We start from the raw sequence: 17,580 nt of genomic DNA, 5'->3' as shown, positions 1-17,580 counted from the left end.
TCTCATCTGAGACCACCCACCGGAACTTCTCAAGTCCCTCTCTCTACCACCTCCACGACCACCGCACCGGAACATCCCCGCTGGACTTCCCTGGCCTACCCGAGGCCTCACGGTCCTCATCATCCGGCTGCCTGCCGGAGCCGCTTCATCGACGCCGTCATCAACCGGACCGGATCATCCCCGCCGAACCTCGAAACCATATGCTCATCCAGCAGTCTACCGCAGTCGCTTCAGCTGCGGTATCGTCCACCCCACTGGAGCCGCTTCGCCGGATCCATCGTCCACAGCATCGGATCTTGCTCACTGACACCGCTGTGCGTGAAACGGATCTGCTTCACCAGCGCCGTGCATGATCTAAACTCTTCTACTGTCGCTTTTCTATTTCTTGCCTGCAAGTTCTTGTTTAATCTTGGGGGAACCTGTTTGTGCTAACGACGCGCCGTTACGTTTTTGCAGATGAGATGAGTAACCATGAAGTGTAATGGTCGTCTCTCCAACCCCAAGTAGCACATGTAGCGTACTTCATCACCGGATCTGTCAACCCCAGGAAGATCTGCTGTGACTCCCACATAGTGCTTCTCCTAATGTAAGTCCCTTGTTTTAACGCCATGTTCTGGGTTCAGATGCTTGTTTGTCTGAAGCTCTTTTAGTTCATCCCTAGCTATGAACGTAACACCTTTCTATTTTCTAGTTCATTGCTAACTTTAAGCGATTGAACATTTTGGTATGCATTCCCTGCGCTATAGATGTAGCCATCATAACTTCTATCTTGCTCAGTCGTTGTTAAAAAATTATAGGCCGCTACTATTTTGTTCATGCCAATATTGTTCTCCCTGAACATGTAGGTTTGCATTCCCTGTACTACAGGTGATGCCATTGTTATTTCTATCTACTTCGTCGTAAGCTAACAAAGTAACTGCCTGCTATTAGTTCCTGCATGCTATCGCTCTACCATCCTGCAGTACAAATTTATTTGAACTCGTCACAGCAGCTACTTCCGTCATAATTTTGTCTGCCATCTGATTCTTCGAAAGCTGCAATATTAACTTGTTTCTCTTAATTGGCATGGCACATATAGAATGGTGAACATATTGGTGTGCATTCCCTCTTCTACAAATTCACAGGTGATCCCACTATATTCCGTTTCTGGTCCATCCTAAGCCGTAGCATTAACTATCCTCTATGTGTTGCTCATTACAACTTTATATCCCGAAACAAATTGATTTGTTTCCCTTATCTACAAGTTTATGAGTGATGCCATTATAACTCATATCTGTTTTATTCCTAGCTATTATAGTAACATCCTGCTATTATTTAGTTCATGGCCAATTTTAAGTAATTGCACATGTTGGTTCGCATTCCCCGCTCTATAGCTTTTGGCATCGTAACTTCTATATTTGGTTTACATTCCCCGCTCTGTAGATCTAGCCATCATAACTTTATCTTGCTCAATCGTTGTTACAAAAATTATGGCCTGCTACTATGTTGTTTGTGCCAATTTTTTACTCCATGAACATGTTGGCTTGCATTCCCTGTACTACAGGTGATGCCATTGTTTTGTATCTAGTTCATTGTAAGCTAACAAAGTAAGGACTTAGTTTGGCATGCTATCACTCGGCTATCTAGCCTGTAGTACAAATAAACTTGTCATACTACTAGATAATAATTTTGTGTGCCATCTTGTTCTTCAAAAGCTGCATTATTGACTTGTTTCTCTGACTTGGCATGACGCTCACATATGGAATGCTGAACATATTGGTTTGCATTCCCTCTTATAAAAGTTCAAAGGTGATCCCACTATATTCTGTATCTAGTCCATCCTAAGCTCCAGCATTAACTATCCTCTATGTGTTGCTCATTACAAGTTTATATCCCGAAACATCTTGATTTGCATCCCCTTCACTATAAGTTCGGGAGTATTATTTAGTTCACGGCCAATTTGAAGTAACTGCACTTGGCACATGTTGGTTCACATTTCCTCCTTTTTAGCTTTTGCCATCGTAACTTCTATTTTTGGTTTACATTCCCTGCTCTGTAGATGTAGCCATCATAACTTCAGCTTGCTCAGTTGTTGTTACAAAATTTATAGCCTGCTACTATGTTGTTCATGCCAATTTTGTACTCCCTGAACATGTTGGTTTGCATGGGACTCGACAGTACTAAGTCTGCTGTTTCATTTTAACGTGCTCTGTTATATTGGTTGTTGGTATGCGGCATGCACTCTTTGTTTGCTTATTGTGCGCATTACAATGATCTTCTTATAACGACGAAATGATGAGTTCCAAATTCTTTGGCAAACAATATTGTAGTGTCTTTGCCTTTCCATTGTTGTTGTCTTAACTTGTAATGTCTTTGTTTCAGATATAGGTGGTGCATGGACAACTTAAAAGATTGCCGAATGGCTTCATTGAATTGCTAGGTTTAATTACCATTCAATTTCTCTGGGTTATGTAATATTTTTTCAAAGCCTTGCAGCTTATGTAATATTTAGTTAGTTTTTATAGTTCTTTCGTGCATTTTTTCTATGGTGCTCGTGGTAAGTGAGGCTATCCGACAGAAATCATGTGCTGCTTAAATATTCTCAGTATCTAAATCACAAATTCCCATCCCTTAAACGCCCCAATTAAGCGAAATCACATATGTGCCGGCCCGCAAAATCCTAAAGCGCCTATTATGCCGTCATATAAACACCAACACCACTTGCTTTAAGGTGGACCCCACCCACTACTGGGCCGGCCCTGTAACAGAAAAGTGGTCCCCACAAGCTTATTGGGCCGGCCCGCTAATTCGTCGGGCCAGCCCACCTGATTTACAGTGGACCCCACATACTAATTGGGCCGGCCCGTTAGCACGATAGTGGGTCCACAAGCTTATTGGGCCGGCCCACTAACTTGTTGGGCTAGCCAAATAGCTTTTGTGGTGGACCCCACATACTAAATGGGCCGGCCCTTTAACAAGAAAGTGGGACCCACCTGCGTTTTTGGCTTGACCCACTATCTTGTTGGGCCGGCCCACATGATATAAGGTGGACCCCACATACTAAATGGGTCGGCCCTTTAACAGGAAAGTGGGACCCACCTGTGTTTTTTTTGGCTCGGCCCACTACCTTGTTGGGCCGGCCCACTTGCTATATGGTGGACCCCACATACTAAATGGGCCGACCCTTTAACAGGGATGTGGGACCCACCTGTGCTTTTGGCCCGGCCCACTTTCTTGTTGGGCCAGCCCACTTGCTATATGGTGGACCCCACATACTAAATGGGTCGGCCCTTTAACAGGAAAGTGGGACCCACCTGTGTTTTTGGCCCGGCCCACTATCTTGTTGGGCCGGCCCACTTGCTACATGGTGGACCCCACGTACTAAATGGGCCGGCCCTTTAACAGGTATGTGGGACCCACATGTGTTTTTGGCCCGGCCCACTGGCTTGTTGGGCCAGCCCATTTGATCTATTGTGGACCCTACGTACTAAATGGGCCGGCCCGATAGCAGGAAAGTGGGACCCACATGCTAATTGGGCCGGCCCAATAAATTCTTGGGCCGGCCCACTTGCTTTAAGGTGGACCCCACATGTTAAATGGGCCGGTCCGATAACAGGAAAGTGGGTCCCACATGTCTTGTGGGCCGGCCCTTTTGCCTGTTGACCGGTCAAACGAGTGCATTCGGCCCGGCCCACATGCTTAGTGGGCCGGCCCATTAAAGTTTTGACCGATCAACCTTAGAGGTTAGGTCCGGCCCACGTAAATAATGGACCAGCCCAGCTATATAGTTGACCGGTCAAACTAAGTCAGCCGGCCCGGCCCGCAAACTTAATGGGCCGGCCCGCTTAAGACGTGGCGAGCCTCGTGTGGGCCTACCATCTACCACGGGGTTTCAGCCGGTGAACGCCGTTAACCGCGGCTAACGGCGTCCGCCACGTGTCAGTTTGCATGACGTCAGCAGTCAACGGGCTCCCGGAAACACTTCTGCAACGGTCCGATTTTCCGTGGCGGAAGGACGCCCAAGCGCGACAGACCGAAAAAATCGTCGTACGACTTTGCCTGACGCAGTTTCGACAACAGAACCCATATCGTCGGGTTAGGCCCATAGGCGACGAAAAATGGCCCTTAGCGGACGATTTTGGGACGTTGTCTATCAGAACTTTTCTTGTAGTGTTATGGATTGATTTTACGACCGAGATTTTACTCGACTCTACGATTCAAGCAAAATCTCGGGGGCTACTGACATAGGCATCCCGATGGGCCTGCCGAATAAGGTGCCCGAGGTTATTTGGAGGCCCACTACCCGAAGTTTATGAAGTCCGGAAGCCCAATAAACCTCCATATAGAAGATGGAGATAGATTAGGAATAGTCTTGTATCAATATGGGAAGGGCTCAAATAGTCTCTCGGACTTTGTAACTTGTACGATACGAAAGCCTAGGCTCCACCTTCTGTATAAAGGGGAGCCGAGGGAGAAAGAAAGGATCGAAATCATTGTGAACACAAACCCTAGTTTTCCATAGTCGAGCACCTTTTCGGCTGAACCTTCGAGATCTACTTGCCCTCTACTTTCTACGAAAACCCAAGTCTACAATCTTTAGGCATTGACAAGTTAATCCCTTGTCACCCCCCCCCCCCCCAAGGATGAGATGCGACACCACCCCTTTGATGTGTCCCACCACGTTGGCTCTAGCCAGCCTGTCGACCAGAAAATCTTAGCGGTTTTTTCTCATTTAGCCTACAAAGGGCATAACTGCAGCGGCAGGTCTCCTGAAAGGCTATAACCAAGCTATAGCGGGCTATTTAAAACCATGATGTGGTGTCAAGTGCAACAATGCATCTTTACATTAGCAGCCGGTGGACATTTACCAAACTCTAACCTAGCATCTGATCCTAGTTATTCAAAAATCTTCCCATGATCAGGTAAATATACGATACATATATGGATATGCCTATTCCAGCTGTCGGCTAACTAAAATGATAATATACATAGCTGAGCACTAGATACGCCCGAGAAAAAATAACAAAAAAGTTCAAAATCCTTTAGCTTCTTTTTGCAACAAAGGAAATGAAGATTGGAAAAAGTGTTCAGTATCTGTCACTCTCCTCTCGCGCAGCTGGATCCAAACCTGCTAGTATAAAGCAGTGTTGGCCGGGAATCGCCGAATCAAACAAGGTTAAAGGCGGCGGCTGATCGAGTTACACAAGAGACTTCTCATGCGCACGATTTGTGATTTGTGCGCTGATAAATGAGCTGACGAGTGACAGATAGCGAAATTGTTAACATTATCGATCTGTAGGTACGGCCTCTGAACCTCTCGTGCGTACGTGCGCTTGTGTTCTTTTATATTTTGCAAGAGAAAAACCAGTGCATCTGAAACTATGTGCTCTTATTTATTTTTCTATCTCTGCGTTGTTTCCTGCTCATGATTTCACATGCATGTCCAACAACGTTAACTCGTCCGTGATGCAGAGAGATCGCCATATATCTTGTAAAGAACTATAATGTGCAGGAAAATCTGGAAACATCTCGAGCTTTTGGCGAAATGTTTGTGTGCAAGTAGACAAGTAGACAGATTGGAGAAAATGAAAGGAAAAGATGCAAGACATTTGGCAGGACCATTTTGGTTGGATCCCTGTAGCAATCAGCATAGCAGGTTCATGATGCTTTATAATCATATACACTTACTTATCACTGATGATCCTACGCACGGTAGCAGCTGATTACAACATTTTGTATCTTGTTACAAGCCCGTATGCGGTGGTGGTAATCAGCAGTTAGTACTACGATTGTTAGGTCAAGGTCAATCTGCAATTAAGTAATCAATCACACTACCAATGGGCATCTAAGACTGAAGAAAGCAGAGGATTGAAATATCTGAACATACAAACAAAAAACTGATAGGATCTTGAGATATTTCTGCCGCAGCTTTCCCTCGCACGAATCCACGTTGGAAAAGGTCCTCTTTCCGCCACTCCATGAGGTTCATGTTCCCTGCTTTCTTATCCTGCCTTTCTTTCTCCCTCGATGGAATCGATGGCTACCTTAGTGAAATGTCCACTAGGCTTTGCCATCGTGATATGATGTTTATCAGTTATTCTCCAAGACCTTTTCTGCATTTGCCTTTGTGGTACTGATATTTTCCTCATTGCCGAGGTGATATTTCCTGCATCTGGACGTGCCACCGAAATGTTTCAGGCATCTATGCATTTCAGTTCATTTTCCTTGTGGTTGTCTCTGTCAGAAAGCAGTAACACCCATCCATCTACGCGTCCACTGAACTTAACTGAATTGAATGGAGGTCTGGTACCATGGTAGGTGATGTACCTGCTTCGCAATAACGAGCAGAAAGTTACGCTGAACGGCCTTGTCTGCCAGCAGTCCGTACAAGCACATCTACCAAACGTTGAACTTCATCTCGCCAAGGTCGTAATCTGGGGTTGCAAATCTATGTAGTTTCAGTTAAGATTTATGCAGGGTTGTATAGTAATGTGTCTGATGTTAAAGAGAGAGAGGGAGAAAACTGTCAGAGCTTGAGGCTTTTCCGGTGGGAATAGGCGAATAGCATATGGTAGGATTTTAGATCACCATTACACATGTGTTCAATGTTTCAGCAGCAGCCGCCATGGTAAATCTGGCCAGATCTTTCCCATTGTTCCTAATCCTAGTGCCCTCCACGACAGATTATGCCCCAGGCAAAAAAGCATGTCGCCGTAGTACAAAACCGATTCCTTTTCCTCAATTTCCCTGTCATTCTTTACCGAAAAATTCTCTGCAATCGCTACAGAAAGTTGTACGTAGTAGGAAAATATCAATGGGACATTGGGACATCGTCCAAATAAAAAAATAATGCCAAGACGATAGCAATAATAATCTAAGGGAAAAGATATATCAAATGAAAAATCTTCCTTCTCAAAATTTCTCTGTCCCTACACATGTGTAGAAAGTTCAGTAGAAAATGGTACATCTGAAAAAGATGGCGATGAAAATACAGAGGGGGGAAAGAGGAGAAAGATGTGGGCGGAAAGGCGGTTTCTTTTCCTCCTTTCTTCCACCCCCGGCCCCGCCCTCTCCGCCTCGGCTCTATCCATCCATCCTCCATGGTCTCCTTAAATCCGATCGACCAGCACCAGCACTAGCACTACCTCACTCGCCCCACACTCCCTTTCTTCATACCGCGCCCACCCACCCGCTTCATTCCTCGCTCGCAACCAACCACTAAAGGACACTCTGCGACTGTGGTGTGATTTCTTGGTGAGCGTTCGGAGCGAGCTCGCGTCTACCTTTCATGGTTCTTGAGAAGCCGGATCGATCTTCTCCCAGATTTGCAGTGGCGGAGAGAAGAGTTTCAGTTAGAGGATTGGTCGATATTTGGAGCGGAAATCTGAATCTTGTCTGCCTCTGAGCTTCATCTCTGAGTCTGAGGAGATCTCTGGCGAAATTTTTGGGATCTTGTTCGAGGAGGGTACGAGAGAAGCTTCTGTTCCTGGGACTCTTAGCTCTGGGCATTGGCCATCAAGTCTGGTATACCAGTGGTGAGATTTTTTTTTCTCTCTTTCTTCCTGTCACCTGTTCTCACCCTTGCATTACAGTTTTGATTTTGCATCTGCTTAACTGATCCGGCAAGGGAAAAAAGAAGTTGAAGCTGTGTGTGCAAACACCTCCCCAGCATCCACTGCTTTTTTGCAGTTTGTGATGAAGTGGCAGTTTTTACTTATCCGGATGCTGGTCGCTAGATTCATGCCTGCCTTTTACACACCTGTAGCCTATTTGCTTGATTTGGGCAAAGGAGTCTCCATTCTATTCCAAAGGAGAAGACCCTCCATTTTTTTCTTAAATTGTAGGAAAGACCTCAGTTGAATATACTACTATGATCTCTATGCATCAGTGTCAACGGCACGCCTAAACGTCACTCCTTTATCCGCAAACCGCAAACGCGCAGATTAAGGATAGGAACCAAAACAAAATGGTTAATTTTGCTGACCGTGGATGGCCTGTAATTACCTGTTATGCTGCCCTCTCGCTGTCAGAGGAAGCTGTGCCCCAGTTGGCTATGGTTGTGTCAAGTGTACAACAAGAATGGCTAATTAAGAGATGGTCCACTGGCAAGCTCTAGATTAGTCAAGTAGGAGTGTTTTAATCTTCATTTGGCCCTACACCGTAATCACCATTAAGTGATTAGGTCTCCACATGGCAGTACATGCTTATAGAGCCAAAATACTTTCTGGGATACATCGGTTTTACCATCAGACGAATTGAATGTAAGAAAAAAAATCTGTGATATGCTCTACCATGTTATATAACGTCTAGACCACTTCCTCTTGCTTAATTCAGAAGATTCTGACCACGGTGATAATTATGAATTGCAGGTCGCGCACCGTGGTTGGTTACTTTAGGCTTGCGACGAATCTAAGGATGACTCTGCGGAGCATACTTCGTGATTTCAGGGAGAGCTTTGGGAACTTATCAAGGCGGAATTTTGAGGCAAAAATTTCAAGCATACCGGGCCTTTCGGACCATCACGGAGGGAAATCTGTCGAGTCTCCAAATGAGCTGCAGGATAGTTGGGCTAGCCTTCCTCCTGAATTACTTCGCGATGTGATGAAAAGGTTGGAGCAAGATGATAGCAACTGGCCATCCCGCAAGGATGTTGTTGCTTGCGCTTCTGTTTGCACAACTTGGAGAGAGATGTGCAAGGATATAGTGAGAAATCCTGAATTTTGTGGAAAGCTCACGTTTCCCGTATCTCTTAAGCAGGTAATGACTAAGTTCAATCTGTTTGTAGCTCATGTTTCATGAAATTCTTTTAGGTTGACTAATTCTACTGAGGGTTAATCCTTGTGCATGCCATGTTTGTTTTTCAATTACCATACCATTTTGCACCCTCAATGGGGAAACTTGGATTCGTTTATATTCTACTAAAGTTAGCCCCGGCATTTTTATCAAGTTATCCATCTTTGCTGGTCAAGAGATGCTATTTTAATTCTATCTTAACAATTGGTTCAATTTCTCATGTACAGCCTGGACCTCGAGATGGATTGATCCAATGTTTCATAAAAAGGGACAAGTCAAAGCTAACTTATCATCTCTACCTGTCCCTTACCTCTGGTATGCTAATTTAATTATGCTGCTCTTTGCCTTTGTGGTCCTAATCAGCATTTTTAGCCAGTTACAATGTTTGTTTAATAGATATATGCTCATGGCACACAAATTGGGAATTACAGCAAAAAATAAATATATTTTGATACGCATGTCACAGTTATCCCTGCATATCTATTCAGTAATACCTTTTAGGGTTGTGCCTGCTACTATTTGCTTGCAACTTTTCTTCTTTCATCTAGCTAAAAAGTCAATGCTTCAATCCATTGCATACAAAATGACATACAGTTATATAGAGGTATAAAATATAAAATCTAGTACTATGCATAAACCTACACAATGAGACTGTAGAGATGTGGTATTGTATTTGGAATTATGTATCTGTTTGTAGTGATTTAAGTATTTTTCTAGGTTAGAAACGAAATACACAGTAGCCTGATCATTTTGTTTGTGTCTTGCAGCTGTGCTAGATGATAATGGGAAGTTCCTACTATCAGCCAAAAGGAGTCGGCGGACGACATACACCGATTACGCCATTTCTATGGATTCTAAGAACATCTCCAGATCAAGTAGTGGCTACATTGGAAGGCTGAGGTAAAGTTTTCCTGACAACAATATTCATTTACCCCATTGTCACTTGGATGATTTCGTCCAAGTATGTGTGCACATAAATCTAACGGACATCACGGTACCGTAGGTCAAATTTCCTCGGCACCAAATTCGTCATCTACGACACGCAGCCACCATACAATGCTCGGACACTGTGCTCGCATGACCAGAACAGCCGGCGATTCTCCTCTAGGAAAGTCTCCCCGAAGGTCCCCACCGGCAGCTTCCCCATCGCTCAGGTAAACTACGAGCTGAACGTGCTGGGCACCCGCGGACCGAGGCGGATGCAGTGTACCATGCATTCCATCCCGACAACAGCGGTAGACCCTGACGGCGTCGTGCCTGGCCAACCTAAAGAGCTCCTCCCTCGGTTATTCGAGGAGTCCTTCCGCACATCTGCGAGCTCCTTCTCCAAGTACTCTGTAGCGGATCACTCCATGGACTTCAGCAGCTCTCGCTTCTCCGAGTTCGGACTGCAAGACGGACACGACGTGGGGGAGAAGGATATGCCTTTGGTTCTCCGAAACAAGTCGCCGAGGTGGCATGAGCAGCTGCAGTGCTGGTGCCTCAACTTCCGGGGCCGCGTCACGGTGGCCTCGGTAAAGAACTTCCAGCTGATAGCCGCCCCACCACTGCCGGCTGCTACAGGAGCAGTGGCGGCTTCCGAGCCACCCTCGCTGCCTCCCCAGCAGCCTGTGCAGCCCCAGCCTTCCACTTCATCGCCGTCTTCATCGTCATCCAATCATGACACGGTGCTCCTGCAGTTCGGGAAGGTATCCAAGGACACCTTCACGATGGACTACCGGTACCCGCTGTCTGCCTTCCAGGCATTTGCCATCTGCCTGACCAGCTTCGACACCAAGCTGGCTTGTGAATAGATGTGAGTAGAATAGTAGCAATCTTTCATAGTGGCCACTATGTTGAGATTCTGAACCTGTCTTGGAATGTATGAATCCATCAAGCACAGGAGCATAATTCTCTGCCAGATACTGTTACTTCAGTTTATATGCAGGGTTGAGGTGAACTGGTGAAGATGTCCGTAGGCTGTAGCTAGTTATGAGACAAGATGGAAAAGCTTCTATTATGTGGTTGATTGCTTATGCTTGCATGTTGCCTGGGCTATGACATCAAATGTGAATATGTTGAGCTACCGTAATTGTTGAGTTGTCTACCATCTGCAACTTATTTATAGCCAGACATTAACGTCTGAATAGGCTATGGTATTCTGAGTTGCTAATTGATGTGTTTGCTGCTTGTTAGTGATTTACTTGATCAAATCCTCAAGATCTTTTCCTACGTCAATTTTTTTATTAATAGGAAAGTTTGCATCCATTCAAACCTTTTGCAAATATTCATTTGTTTTTCTTGTAACGTGATTGAACAAAAAAACATTGTATGATTCAAATGTTCATAACATTGCAAACATGTGTATTTCCTGTTTTTGTGTTTTCAGAATCCTGTGAATCAAAGAACATTGCAAACATGCGCTTTTTTCCATTTCTGCGTTTTCATAATTCATGTGAATCAAAGAGGCTTCAAACACATCAATAAGAAAAATGCATGATCATAGTAGCATGTCCTTTTGAATCCTGCAGGATTGAAAAATTATGAATTTTTTTCATCAAGAAGTGCTTTGTATGGCAGAAAACCAAAGATGTTTACATGGCTCCTTTCACTGGTATGAATTTCATAGGATTTCGAAAGGGGTTTCTTCTATACAAATTTCTCATATGTGGGCCGTTTGATTCACCTGACAAGAACACTTAGGAAATTTTCTAAAGATTCATTGCATTGTGTCTTGGAGTAAAATTTTCATCCACTCAAACCAATCTAATTTTGTTTCTAAATGTGGATCAAACATTTTTTGATCCAAATCCTTGTAGTTAGTCATGTATGATCGAAGATGATATATCAGTCCAATCGTGAGTTTTGTTCTGGCATTTTAAGTTTCAAGAGTTTTGTGTATGAAAAAGGCTCGTAGCAAGATGGTTGGGTGAATGGTTTTTTCTTCTTCTGAAAATAGAATGTAAAGAATCCTTAGGCATCTCCAACGGGCTGAGCATTTCGGACGTCTAAAATGTCTGGTTGTGTCCGTTTACATTGGCCCACGGACGCCATGCGGCCTAGGATGACCGTTTGCGTCGGGATATTCTAACGATGTGGACGTATTTTTTTAGCGGAGACAGCGTTAAGGTCATTAATGGCGGTTTAACGTTCCGTCGAGGCCTGTCGTCGGCGATTACCGGTTCCCGCACGATGACGGTCTTCTCGTGCTTGCCCAACACATTGGCAAGTTTCGCCGGCGTTTCGCGCGCGGGATACGCCCTGCGCGGCAACGCCGTTTCCCGCCCCATCGTGGCTATATATGCTAGACACCGGCGGGGGTGACGGGCACACCTGAAGCTAAACCCTAGCATCCATCAATGGCCGAGCACAACCTTAGCTGGGATCAGGTTGTTCAGATGTGCCGTCAAGCCCACCCGGAGAGGACGAGCAGCTAGTCGCCGATGTGTCTCAGGCCGAGCAGCTGGACCTGGAGGCGGCAGAGCGCGCGCAAGGACGTGGGCGCCTCGCGGCGGCCAGGGCGGAAATCGCCGACGCTAGGGCCGAGCTCGCCGAGGCCAAGGCGGCGCTCGCGGAGGCGCGGGCGGCCCCTCCGATGGTCCCACACGCGGACACCGTCATCCACGACATCACCGCCGACGATGACGTCGTACCCAGCCGCTTCGAGTGCGCCGGTGACCAGCAGGTTCTGCTCGCATCCTTCGAGACCCTAGCTGGGGTTGCCCTGCGCCGTCAGGCTTGGGCAGCGGAGGAGGAAGCCCATGGCTATGCAGTCGCCATGGCTCGGGGGTACATGTGCTCCGACTTGGATTCGCTCTAGCGGAGGGGCCCTTCTCCCGCGCGGATCGAGCAGGAGAACCGAGCTCTGGCGGGCGCCATCGCCGCTAGGGACGAAGCGGTGGGGGAGGCGGCTATGGACAGGGCCCACTACCACGCCCAGATGGCGGCGTTGCAGGCGGCCCAGGCGGCGGCGGCGGAGGGGGTCTCCTCTCTGGCCAGGAGAGTAATGTGGGACTCCTCTCTGGTCGAGGCCCTCGAATGCCGTAGGCGGCAGGACGAGATGTCCGATCGCCGGCGGCGCGGATGGCGTGAAGCGGTCGCGCTTCGGCACCGGCCCCTCCGGCGGCCAGTAGTAGGCAGCACGACTGCGAGTAACCCGGCCGTGGTAGGCCGCGCGACGGCGAGTAGGTACGACCGTTGTATTTTTAGATTAACTCGACTATCCATCTCTATAAAGATGGTCATTTTGGCCAATCAATAGTAATGAAGAAATATTTTGGTTACCTAGTCACTGCCTACCGGACCCGGATGCAACCAACACGGTAACTTTTCGCGACTGCACAACGTCCGTGGAGACGCAAACCTGACGCATATTTGGTCCAGATTTGTGTCACCGCGGACACCGCGGGCATGATGCGTCGACCGCTGGAGCAAGGTCCAAACGCATTTTTGGTATCCGAGGATGCGAACGGTCGCTGAGCTTCCGTTTGCCTCGTCCGGTTGGAGATGCGCTTAGGAAAAGAAAATCATAATGATTCCAATCACCGAAACATCATAGAAAGAATTCACAAGAATCCAAATCCTTCAAAATTTACTGAATCAAAGGAGCCCTGCAACATCTTATTCTTAGTGGATTGTCTAAGTCGCAAGTAATTGATTTTCGTCAAATTGAAATCGCTTTCCGACAACATGAAGTTTGTTCCAGTTGGTAATTTGCTGCACAACTTAGGAAACGTTCATCAGTTGGTAATAACGATTACTGTAGTACTAATTTGCTGAGTGAAAATCGACCGATGTGACGAACATCAAAACTTAATTATACTACTACATGTAGCGTGACGAAGAGTCTCGGCCACACATTTATTTTGTGGCGTGATAGCACCCTGCTGCCCAATCTTGGGGGCCGCCTCCTCTACCTGTCACCAGAGCCATCATTGGTCGCCTTAATTAATTGGCGCTTGCTTCCTGCTGCACTGCTCTACGACCTGTTAATTCTAAGATAAGATTCGCGACATGGCTGGCAGCGAGCACAGCTGCAGGTTCCCCTTTTTCTTCTAGGCAAACAGCTGCAGAATTTGGCTGGCGGCCAGACAATGATCTGCAGTGCGCTGCTGTCTGGTCTGTGGTAGGAGTATCTATAATTAAAATACATCCCCGTATATTTGTATCTAGATAGAAGCGAGAGCATCTTCACCGACGGATCCTCAATGGGCGCCGGCAGGGTGTCGGCACTGCCGTATGGAAGACGCTGACAGAGCATCCTCTATTAGGGATGTTCTTCCCACACCGGCGTCCCCATACGGTAGCCCCAATAGAAATTTAAATTGAAAATAATATTTGAAAATGAAATTCAAACAAAAGTTGCTCGAGTTTAAACTAAAAAATAAAAAATCTAGCGGCGTGCGTCGAAGGCGCTGAAGTCGAGGTTGTTGCCGTCGTCACCGCCATCGTTGGATGTCCCGAAGGACCAGTCGGTGTTGTCCTCCTCCTCCTTTGGCGCCGGCTGCACGGAAGGTCCTGCGAGATCGACGAAGTTGGCGTTGTGGTCCCTGGCGGACCACACCGACGCCTGCCGCGGGTCCACCGTAATCTTCCGGTAGTCCTCATCGACAGAGCGGCCGACCATGAAGTTTAGGCCAGGGAATTCCTCCTCCTTCTCCCACCATAGCTTCTTCGCCGGCGGAAGTGGTGGCGAGGCCTCGGCGTCCACCTCCTTGAGGCGGCGGCATTGTCCCGACCCCATCGTCCGACGGGCCGGAGTAGAAGACGTGCGCCTCGCCCCGTCGCAGATGACGACGCCTCCCGAAGGAAGCGCGGGGCCGACCGAGCGTGTGCGGTCGCCGGCTGCTGACGATCCGATGCACGAGCTTCCGGGCGTCGTAGTCCTTTCCGGTGCGCTCCGCAGAGGTGGCGCATCCGGCTTCATGCACTCCTCCTGCGGGAAGTACAATGGGACGCGCGGCGGGTCGTCGTGGGCGTGCTGTAGGAGATATGCCCGATAGGCAATAATAAAAGTGTTTATTATTATATCTTAGTGACAAGGGATTAACTTATGAATGCCTACAAGTTTTAGACTAGGGTTTTGTTGGAAGTAGAGGGCAAGTAGATCTCGAGGGTTTCAGCCTACTCGACTGTTTATGAAAACTAGGGTTGTGTTGACAATGATTCGATCCTCTCTTTGTCCCTCGAATCCCCCTTATATAGGAGGCGGAGCCGAGGGTTTCGTATTACACAAGTTTACAGATTCTGGGAGACTCTCTGAGTTCAACCCGTAAAGTTACAAATCTCTGCCTTCCTAATACAACTCTATCTTTCCTTAACAACTAACTGGGCTTCCGACTTCATATTATTCGACATGTGGGCCTTCAGTAAACCCCGGGTACCATCTTCGGCAGGCCCATTGGGGATGCCTATGTCAGTAGCCCCCGAGATTTTGCTTGAATCGAAGAATCAAGGAAAATCTCCAACTTTACAATTGTCATATAACTTTTTCGAGTTAACACATATCTTTAATAAAACAGTCATATATTATACAGGGATAATGGTAATTGGGCCTAGTTCATCTGACGTATCAGGTACTAGTTAACTGCTCTTGTGGCAATCCGCAAAAACCTACTTCAAGATCACGTCTCTGGACATGATCTCGGGATACTGGCGTAACTCGACATGTGCCGCTTAAGGTCTTACCATATGCCGAGTTCCAGTCATGTTTTATCGGGTACCTAACGCGTACGTTAGGATTTTTCTTCGTATCTATTGATACGGAAAAAAGTAGCAAACCACCGTCAGAGACGGTGCCACGCCGCTCAAGATGGATCCGGGGACTTACCTTCGCAAAGTTTTGCGGCATTCAGAGATTATTCGCGACTGAGGTGCTCAGAGAATATATTGTCGAGTGCCTTTTTCGGCTGATGGAATAGCACATTTATTCGAGTCAATCGGATGACTTGTATATTTTTATAGTCTTCCCGATGGGAGCATATGAAGAGTTATTTGTATAACTCGAAACATACTCATCATGTTGTTTCTAAATTCATCGGGCACGCGAACAGCGTTCCCGATGGGAGTAGCCCCCGAGGCTTCAGCCAAGTACTTGGACTTGGTTGTAGGCTCACCATTTTAACGCCTTTTTTATCGCTATATTGTCGTCTTTTTTGAGTTCTCATATCTTTCTCGGGTGCGCGACCAGCGCTCCCGATGGGAGTAGCCCCCGAGCATATGGACAAATGCTTGCATTTGATCATAGGCTCTCGTCTTTTCTTCCTTACAAATATGTTTTAGCGCTCCCATTTAATTTCTTGCAAATGCAAGCATCTTCATCGTCTCTGATGAAATCAAAAACTCTTTGACTATTTCATCCGGTGAAGATTCCAACTCCGCGATACTCACTTCATCCAATTGAAGTTTGTATACCTATCTAGTATTCCACGGACCAGCAAAACTCTTGGTTGTATCTTGTATACACCTTTAATACACACTTCTGTTAAGTTATGTATTTTGCCATCCTACTAGCTTATCTCATAAAACAAATATGTAGCGATTACTAGAATAATCCACATAGACTATAAGCATTGCTACGGAAGATCTAATCTTATCGTAGTCAACTCTTTGAACTTTGTCGTAAACAATTTTTCGACAAGTCGAGCTTATTCAAGGATATTCCATCCAAGTCCATCAATTTTATAGATCCATTTACTTTCAAAAAGTATTCATCTATCATGGATTTCATGGCGTATAGCCATTTTAACGGAGTCAGGGCCCATCATAATTTCTTTGTTTGTAGTTGGTTTATCATTGTTCAAAATCAATCCTTTGTTGACAAATCATTTATTTGATCACAAAATAAACCATATCTACAAGGTTCAATATGTACTTCGATCTCCATGGCTAAAACACTTTGTAGTCATGGGAGCCATGATCGTCGTGGCCGCTTGATACGTCTCCGACGTATCGATAATTTCTTGTGTTCCATGCCACATTATTGATGATATCTACATGTTTTATACACATTATATGTCGTATTTATGCATTTTCCGGCACTAACCTATTAACGAGATGCCGAAGAGTCGCTTGTCGTTTTCTACTCGTTTTTGGTTTCAGAAATCCTACAAAGGAAATATTCTCGGAATTGGACGAAATCAACGCCCGGGGTCCGATTTTTGCACGAAGCTTCCGGAAGACCGAGGGGAAAGGAAGTGGGGCCACGAGGCGCCGCCACAACAGGGCGGCGCGGCCCAGCCCCTGGCCGCGCGGCCCTGGCGTGTGGGGCCCTCGTGTGGCCCCCGCGTTGCCCTTCCGCCTACTTAAAGCCTTCGTCGCGAAACCCCAGTACCGAGAGCCACGATACGGAATACCTTATCGAGATGCCGCCGCCACCAATCCCATCTCGGGGGATTCGGAGATCACCTCCGGCACCCTGCCGGAGAGGGGAATCATCTCCCGGAGGACTCTTCACCGCCATGGTCGCCTCCGGAGTGATGAGTGAGTAGTTCACCCCTGGACTATGGGTCCATAGCAGTAGCTAGATGGTTGTCTTCTCCTCATGTGCTTCATTGTCGGATCTTGTGAGCTGCCTAACATGATCAAGATCATCTATCTGTAATTATATATGTTGTGTTTGTCGAGATCCGATGGATAGAGAATACTATGTTATTTTGATTATCAATCTATTACCTATGTGTTGTTTATGATCTTGCATGCTCTCCGTTATTAGTAGAGGCTCCGGCCAAGTTTTTACTCTTAACTCCAAGAGGGAGTATTTATGCTCGATAGTGGGTTCATGCCTCCATTAAATCTGGGACAGTGACAGAAAGTTCTAAGGTTGTGGAT

At 46.5% G+C, this 17,580-nt stretch overlaps 1 protein-coding gene across 1 annotated transcript; it reads left to right on the top strand.

Moving 5' to 3' along the window:
* Positions 1-7,027: 7,027 nt before the first annotated feature.
* LOC124677797 (tubby-like F-box protein 7) lies at positions 7,028-10,843 on the top strand. Its single transcript, XM_047213751.1, has 5 exons — positions 7,028-7,514; positions 8,349-8,736; positions 9,000-9,087; positions 9,540-9,672; positions 9,776-10,843. The coding sequence occupies exons 2-5, from the start codon at positions 8,395-8,397 to the stop codon at positions 10,563-10,565; spliced, it is 1,353 nt and encodes a 450-aa protein (XP_047069707.1). The 5' UTR covers positions 7,028-7,514; positions 8,349-8,394; the 3' UTR covers positions 10,566-10,843.
* The last annotated feature ends 6,737 nt before the right edge of the window (positions 10,844-17,580 follow it).

This window comes from Lolium rigidum, chromosome 7, assembly GCF_022539505.1.
Source record: "Lolium rigidum isolate FL_2022 chromosome 7, APGP_CSIRO_Lrig_0.1, whole genome shotgun sequence".
Classification (NCBI taxonomy): domain Eukaryota; kingdom Viridiplantae; phylum Streptophyta; class Magnoliopsida; order Poales; family Poaceae; genus Lolium; species Lolium rigidum.
The sequence above is the reverse complement of the archived record's forward strand: the minus strand, read 5'-3'. Positions and strand labels throughout refer to the sequence as shown.